This window comes from Centroberyx affinis, unplaced genomic scaffold, assembly GCF_046629955.1.
Source record: "Centroberyx affinis isolate AG114_WGS23_722 - 3 ecotype Tasmania unplaced genomic scaffold, CSIRO-AGI_Caff_v1 ptg002613l_1, whole genome shotgun sequence".
Classification (NCBI taxonomy): Eukaryota; Metazoa; Chordata; class Actinopteri; order Beryciformes; family Berycidae; genus Centroberyx; species Centroberyx affinis.
In genome coordinates, this window is record NW_027280811.1 from 117,723 (window position 1) to 126,321 (window position 8,599).

The 8,599-nt window shown below is 43.9% G+C and overlaps 1 protein-coding gene across 1 annotated transcript; it reads left to right on the forward strand.

Annotated features, from left to right (window-relative positions):
- Positions 1-1,783: 1,783 nt before the first annotated feature.
- On the forward strand, positions 1,784-8,329 carry LOC139657061 (protein DOP1A-like; the record flags this gene model as incomplete). The annotated part of the gene is made up of 7 exons (XM_071534756.1): positions 1,784-2,103; positions 3,686-3,887; positions 4,118-4,299; positions 4,436-4,606; positions 6,364-6,553; positions 7,361-7,459; positions 8,230-8,329. Coding segments are annotated over exons 2-7 (880 nt in total), but the record flags the coding sequence as incomplete, so codon positions are not given.
- Positions 8,330-8,599: the final 270 nt, after the last annotated feature.

Here is an 8,599-nt window from a genome sequence, read left to right on the forward strand (position 1 = left end):
CGAGCTCAGAGAGCACCTGTTTGTTGACCTGGTGAAGAAGGTGCTGCAGCTGGATGCCAACCAGCACATCACAGCGAGCCAGGTTGTGCAGCATCCATTCACCAGCATGGAGCAGCTTGCGGACAGCGTCCCTGACAGAGAGAGCCAGCAGGCCTCTCTGAAGACAACCAAGAGGCTCCATGCTGATGCGGGGCAAAGTGGCAGCAGGTAGGTGTTGTGTTGTGTCATCTCATTATACTGACTGTTGAGAGGCAACAGATTCCAATAAGCTTTGATCTCAGCAGGAGGTCAGAGAGGAAGAGTCCGGACTGCAAGAGGAGGAGGCTCATGTTTGGGGAGGACACACTCAGGTAGGCTCACCTTGTGCACATTTACCATCTATCTCACCAAAATGGATCCCAATACAAAAAAATGTTTTTTATTATACATTTTTTTACTTGTATCAGCAAAAGCAAGGTTTACTCATTTAGTAAATACTACATATACAGTACATTTAGTTAGGCAAGAACAGAATGATGAAGTAAATGTGGTTGGAAATGTAATCCTAAACTGTGACAGGACAATCAGACATCAGACCTTCCACCAACGAGACAGAGGAGCAACGGGGAATGAGGAGGATGAAGAGGAGGGAGTGAAGAGTTTTCTTCTTCATCTGAGATGTTAAGGTCTGAGTCACGTTCTCTTTGTTGTTATCTTTAACTCTTACATGGTATTCTACCATACTAACTCTACATTGGTCCAAGTCAAGGTAAAAGAATAACCAGACAGGGCTGGTAGGTGTGGGTTGGATTTCATTTTGGGTCAGTTGGGTTTGGGTGACCAAAGTGTGCATTACAAGAACGGGCTAAGGGATCTTACCCATGACAGTCAGCTCCAAGTCAACAAACAGCTCTGGGTACGTGCTTGCCAGCTCCAGTCTCACTGAAGAAGGTGTTGAAGGAGTCATCTCCTCCTCCAGTGGTTTTATCACTGGGCATCTGTCCGTCTGGTTGGATGCCATGCCCCAGACAGTACAGCTCCCAGCATGCATTGCCAATCTGGACACCAGCCTGGCCGACGGGGATGGAGCTGGAGATGCACTCACGCTGAAAGTGCAAAAAGAGGCAAAATGTATGATGTATCCGCAGCTGGCAGCGTTTCATCACAGTATCTTGCAGTTGTTTTCATATTAAACATGCCAATTGTATGTTGGGGCAGCTTGTGATAAGAAACCAGACTGTTCTTCAATTAACAGCTCAGTATGAATAGTGTATAGACGATATTCCCAATAGCCCTTAATCATTATGTTTCAGTCAAGACTGGACACTATGACACCATGTGATCGACATGTTGATGTGCAATTTAGAATCTAAGACTAAACAAGTAGGAGAGAGCCTAAAATGTCTTGCGTGATGTAGCATGACGTATCCAATGAGGAAACGCTAAACTTTTCAGGGCTTAGTGCCAACTATTCCTTTGCACAATAACAATAATAATGTAAGCTATAAACTATGGTCCCTAAAGGGATAGCAAGCTGAGTCTTCTCTATAACCATCAACAATAATACATACAAATACAAGAGCACAGCTGGCCGGCCCCTGATTAGGAAGAACCATGTGCTGAAGGAAACTTTGAGGTTTTTTCCCCAAACATGAAAAATGTTGCGCTTTTAATTTGAAGGCAAATTCACCTAACTTCCGACATTGTCCCGTCTAACTCTGTCTAACTTGACACAGCTGTAGACAGAGCGGGGGAAGACCATTGGACGTACCGCTAATCTGCAATGCAGTCTGGGAACTGTCAATTGCTTCGCTTTGTGCTTCTGGCATTGGAAGCTATTGATGTGGACAGGGTCGTTGATGTACACACAGCGAGAAAATACTAAGAGAAATAAGAATATGTAGAATATAACTGACCATTGTCTACCCCCAAGGCTTGCTTGTCAAGAGACACGGGCTGTTTGAATTGGGTGACACGGAGCCGGGCCCTTCGTCTGTATCATTTAAATATCCTGCTGCTAACGTTAGCTAGCTACCTAGCTATATTATTGACGTTGTCAGACGTTTTTATTCGTCCAACTGGGCACATGATTGAATGACAGTGGCTCGTCTATATCCTAGAACGGTAAGCTTTTATACTGGGTTGCATTATTTATGTTATTGGTGTGCCAGTTAGCTGATGTTAGCGGAAGACACACCTCAGCTAGCTTGCGACAAGTTAGCTATCTCTCTTTCTCACACAAACCAGGTAACGCGTCACCCTGCAAATGTTAATATTTTACGCATATTCTTTGGCTTCGTTGTGTAGATGTATAATGACTTGTTTTAGTTAATTATTTTCTACCACCTGAACGTTTACATATATAAGCTAGGGCCTATAGGCTACTGTGGGTGACAGATGCTGTGTACCTGTCTGCTGTGTTGACAGTCTCTTCCTGCTAGTTTGTCTAGCACGGTGTGATCTAAACTGCCAGCTATAGTCTCAAATACATAACGTTAACGTTACGTGTCCAAGAATTAGCATTAGAATTATTACACGACAACACTAACGCATGCTGCCCGCGAGTTTTTTTTAGTACCGAGTATTTTTTAGTACCGATACGATATAACATCATGTCAAACTCTGTTTAGTAACGTTAATGTGGAAATGTAATGTTGCGTTGAGTATTGGCAAATGTTCACACCGCTTAAAATGTCACTTATGACCTTTTCTGAATTTGTAGGCGTCCCTCTTCGATTCGGCACGTATATAATCCAAGCAGCACTTATTTCAGCAGAATTTAAACTTTTAGAAATGCTTCGCCTGATACTCCCACAATCTTCTTCCACCAAAATACACTGTGGTGGGCGTCAGCAAGCACTTCTAAAAGTTGAAATTTATTGAAATGAAGTGCTGCTCGGTGGATCAAGTGTATGCCGAAATTACCAGTAGACTCTAAGGACTCCTGAAAGGTCATAAGTTATCTTGTACAAGGTGTGCACAGGTGCACAGTAAGCAATGCATTCAAAACTCGATACAAAGAGAACGGCTTGTAATGGGGCTGATAGTATTTCCATTTCCAACATAGCTTGTCAGCCTGGATGCATCACTACATCCCAGGGGGCAAAGCTGGCATAGCTTCCTGTCAGCCGCATCATGGAGTTAACAACATCACCCCATGCCCACAAGAGCTCATTTCATGGTGAGGTTGGCAGGACTGCCTTGTGATGTGAAGTACCAAACAGGCCCATCCCTTCCTGTTTATCAGCTGCAGGAATGTGTCTCCCGTGGCCTGGATTGGCATTCCATTAAAATCTGTTTTTATGAGGATGGTGTTTTAGTGCGGACTCATTCATGCATTCCACTCACTCAGACTTGTTTCGGAGGTCATTTCATGATTCAGCACGGCTGTCTTCTTCCCTTCGTCCCCGAACAGATAAGACCCAGATAGTTACTGCTGCTCCTGCCAGACTTGGCTCCTCCTGATTTATATGACTCAGTCAATAAAAACAGCTCCAACTACACGCCAGCAGGTTTTTACTCCACACTACTGATTGATAGGCTTTGTGCTTTCAGGGCAAATTTGAAGTATGAAGATAATTTAACTTTGACCCAGGAACTATGAGTATTTATGATGTACAAGTGCAATGGCCATAACTCTAAGCAATGATTTTCTCTCCTCTCCTCCCTCCCTCTCCTCCCTCCCTGTGGCCTCTCTTCCTCTTAGCTGCTGGTGTGATGTACATATGTGACCCTGGTGTTGCACTGTAGCACAATAATCACCCAGGAGAATGAATGCAGAGGAGGTGGAGCTGCTCAGTGACTCCAAGTACAGGAACTATGTGGCAGCAGTGGACAAGGCCCTCAAGAACTTTGAGTACTCCAGCGAATGGGCAGACCTTATCTCTGCACTGGGCAAACTCAACAAGGTAATGATCAAATTGGGCGCACGACTTGCGGCTCCCCCATAAAAACACAGTAGCAATATGTTTTCATGAGCCTAGATATTAGGACGAGAGACTTAATTTCTCCTTTGGGTACTAGACTGAAAAAGTTTAAGAATCCATGATCTTGAGCTCTTGTGTTTTAACTGGAGTGATGCTCAGAAAATCTATGTTTTATGTCCCTCATATACCTCAATTTTTGCACCCTGTCTTAGGTTTTGCAGAACAATGCGAAATACCAAGTGGTTCCCAAGAAGCTGACGATAGGCAAACGTCTGGCCCAATGCCTCCACCCGGCCCTGCCCAGCGGGGTCCACCGCAAGGCCTTGGAGACCTACGAGATCATCTTCAAGATCATCGGGCCCAAGAGGCTGGCCAAAGACCTCTTTCTCTATAGGTACTACTGTACTACCACTCGCTGTGGCTAATAAAGTGAGCTGGACACAAAGTTTTCAGCTGGTGTCGTATCTCAGCATCGTGCTTTATGCTGCATTGAGCTTTCCTAAGCTGTCTCTTCCTGTCTGTCACTGCAGCTCTGGGCTCTTCCCTTTACTCTCCAATGCTGCTATGTCTGTGAAGCCTGTGTTGCTGGGGCTGTATGAGACCTACTACCTGCCTCTGGGGAAGACCCTGAAGCCAGGCCTGCAGGGGCTGCTGACTGGGGTGCTGCCCGGTCTGGAGGAGGGCTCGGAGTACTATGACAGGTAAGGAGAGCAGCGATGGAAACAAAAACAGTTTAAAAATATGATAGGAAGAAGTAATAACATGTAGACAATTCGTAAGAACAGCACATTTATTCTCTCAAACGTGACAAATTTTTTCGTCCCAAATAAGGGTTTCGGGATCCTGCCTCATTTCTGTGAAAATTAATGAAATGTGACATGAAAATGAATAGGGGTGTAAAATGATTGCCTTTAGCTACTTCCAACACTAATATTGACTGTTTTTTTTCAATTTTCTTGTTCCTCTATTATGCATTTCTTTATTTGTCAAGGGGAATTCTGATGAGTTTTGAAGCTGCAGTGATAAAAGTAAAACAATCACTAGCCATACTTGGCATTTCAGCATTCTGTGGCTTTGTTAGCAAGCATAACGCATCTGCACCATGGGTGTTAGCATTTTTTTTTTATTCAGTAACGTATTAAAATATGTAATAACCTTGTCATATGTAATTTCTATTAACATTATTTCGCCCATTTTAAGAGCAGAATGGTTGGCAAGCATGATCCAAAAATACTAATGGATCCGGATGGAATCCGAAAGCCCTGATATGATGACAATGCTTGAGAGGTCTATTGGGAGAAGCCAGTTTATTGCATAATGTGAAAGGAGCATTGATTACAGCTTGTATGAATTGTTACATGCGGTGTATGAATCACTGAGTTAGGTCATTGTTTCAACTCCTATCTCTGTTTGGACTTTCCAAACCAAGTTCCTGCATTGCTAATGACCATATGACTAATACTGAGTTAGACTTGACCCCACCCCACCTTGTGGATTACAGTCTAAAATCCTGCTGCATGGTCATTGCTGGATAACAGTTTGCCTCAGTAATGTGACTTCACAGGGTGAAAAGGCCACTGAAACAGTATTTAAACCATGTGACAGTAAAAAACAAACAAACCTCTATTGAAATTTTTTTTTTACATACTTTACATGTGCTGTAAATTGACATATTTATTTTCTTCATATTGTCATATTTTTTTCATCTTATATATTGCATATATCTTGAAATTTGAATAACTAGTTCAGTGCCCGTTCCAAACATGCCTGTTTGGAACGGGCCGATTGCTTGGCCTCCGGTATCGCTGCTTGCAGCTTTCTCGAACAAACAACTTCACACTCGACACTGCGCTTCCAGTCGCTCGCTTTGAGCCCCGCTGCTGCACAGAGCGCTGTTCACTTGTTTATTCAAAGTTTATTAATATTGAACGTGTCGCGTGTCCAATCCGACACTGCACGTCCTTGGGTTCCCAGCAATACACCCGCCAAGTGTGAAGTAGATCGGACGAACGGTTCGAGATATGTGAAGGACACACATACAGACAGAGATTCCTTGCTTTATAGTATGATGATGAAATCTATGGATATTGATATCTCAGCCACCGCTGATCGGATTTTGATGAAACTTGGGGAAATTATGTATCTCACCACTGCAGACTGGTATTTTCATTACACTGACGGCCCAAGGTGGGTGCTACAATTACAGGTCAAACAAGGTGACATACTTGTTAATGATTTTTTCACAGAGAGACTGCATCACTTGTCGGCGACGACTTGTTTACCGGTGCCATGTTTTTCATGTTATTATTTTGCGGACCCTCATAGATGCTGTAATTGATATATTTTCATACTTTTCATCCATATATTATGGAATTTAATAAAAATCCACAATTCTAGGGTTGGAAAAGCCGGTGTATAGCTATAACCATACCCATTCTGACCTGCCTGTCCTCCGTAGGACCAACACCCTGTTGGAGAAGGTGGCTGCAGCGGTGGAGCAGTCAGCTTTCTACAGCGCCCTATGGGGCAGCATCCTGACCAGCCCCGCCGTACGTCTCCCCGGGGTGACCTTCGTCCTGCTGCACCTCAACCGCAGGCTCTCCATGGAGGACCAGCTCTACATTATTGGCAGCGACATCGAACTCATGGTACATGGCAGATGATGAATGGCAATTCACTATTAGGGTTATACTTTTTTTAGTGTTTTTTTCTTGCCTGCGCCCATTTGGTATTTTGGTGACTTGCTGTGACTGCGCATAAGTGGGTGGGAAGGCGTGGCAGGGGGTGTGTCGGTAACAACCGAGCAGTGCAGCGGAACTTTGGTGTCAAGGATAACAGGGATTTGGGCTTGCAGCTTGACCTGCCTGCTCAGACCAGGTCAAAAGTGCAAGGTGCAGTCATTTTCTGTGCTATTTTTGAGTCTTTACCATAGTGATACGCGCATGACCAGATCCTATTCAAAAGCTCACCAACCCTATTTCTGTATCATATGTCCACCAATTTGACTTTGATATATTTCCCCCAGCAGGGAAAAATAAGATACAACATTTTTCATTCTAACTAGATATACATGTTGCTGTTGTGTGAATGATTGTCAACCAACATAAAACTGTCAGTATGCGCCATGATGCACAGAATGGGGATTGTGGAGGCAGCCGCATCCTCTATAGATATAAGGGACTGGCTGGTGGATGCCCCCTGCTGTAGCCAAACTTTATATTCGGTCATGCCGATTCTGCACCTTACGCACAAGGATCAACAAATTGTCGGAGCACTGTGGCACAGAGCGCACTACTTTTAAAGGGAAGGAAAAGAGGTGATTTGATTGGTCATGACTGACACCAGCCCCTAACACACCTACCGATAATGTATTCCTCGTAATCCCACTCGCGCCATGTGCCTTTGACTGCACTTGACTGCACCATTGATTCTTACTGTGTTCCTCTCCTGTCCAGGTAGAGGCAGTGAGTACTTCAGTCCAGGACTCCAGTGTGTTGGTTCAGAGGAGCACCCTGGACCTGATCCTCTTCTGCTTCCCCTTCCACATGAGTCAGGTAAGAACTGCTGTGTGTCTGAGGTCTGGCCAAAACTACAGTCTAATGTGGAAACTGCAGTGTGATGATGAGGTGTGTGTCTGTGTTTCAGTTAGGGTTAGGCTGATATATTGGGCCGATATTTTCCTTTTATTAAAAATTGAGTATCAGCCAGTCAGTGTAGTCCACCTTTGATATGATGGATAGATATCATGCAGTTTGATTAATTACATATTCATTTTGGAATTGATCACTACACTGGTTGTTGATGAGAAGCCCTTAAATAGGAATTCTGGCCATTTTAACAAATTGAATATCATTCAGAAGGATATACAACATGACTGATAAGACGCTGCTGCCTGCTCATGCTTGCACGTTCATTGAGATCACACAACAAAACCACTAGGGGCCGCGTCATCACCGTTTATAGCATTCGCCTTACAATGGGAGAATTAATGGAGTATAGAATTGCAATGAAATTTACGATCTAAATGAATTTGTGTCACAATCTGAATTGCTTTTATGTGAACAATAAACTCAAACCCCAGTGTGTTTATGCTTTCTCTTTGTGTGTATTTGCACATGCGTGTGTGTGATGATAATGAGGCCATCTAACACACTTAGGCAGCCAGCAGCGGTGGTGACTCACGCTGGCTCCTTGTTAAACCCTTCACCTCAAAACATTTCTGGGCCTGTCAGCTCTTATCTGAAGCCTGCAGTCCTCTCCACATTTTCTGGTTGTGTGTGAGAGAAATATTCATAAGTGTTCTGGTCTGTTCTGTTGGGTTCAGGCGACTCGTCCTGACATGATCCGGATCCTGTCAGCTGCCCTCCATGTGGTTCTGAGGAGAGACATGTCCCTCAACCGCAGACTCTACGCCTGGCTGTTGGGTGCGACACACACACACACACACACACACACACACACACACACACACACACACACACACACACACATACACACATACATACACACATATACCAGGGTTCCCACTTGTCATGGTATTTCTAGAATATCATGAGGGAAAATAAAGCAATTTGATCAATTCTCCGGGGAAGTCAGGGAATATCAGTGAATTTTTCAAATGTGTCACTTAGTCTACAGGAATATATATATACACACATATACACACATATATTCCCTAACCTGTGATTTGCATA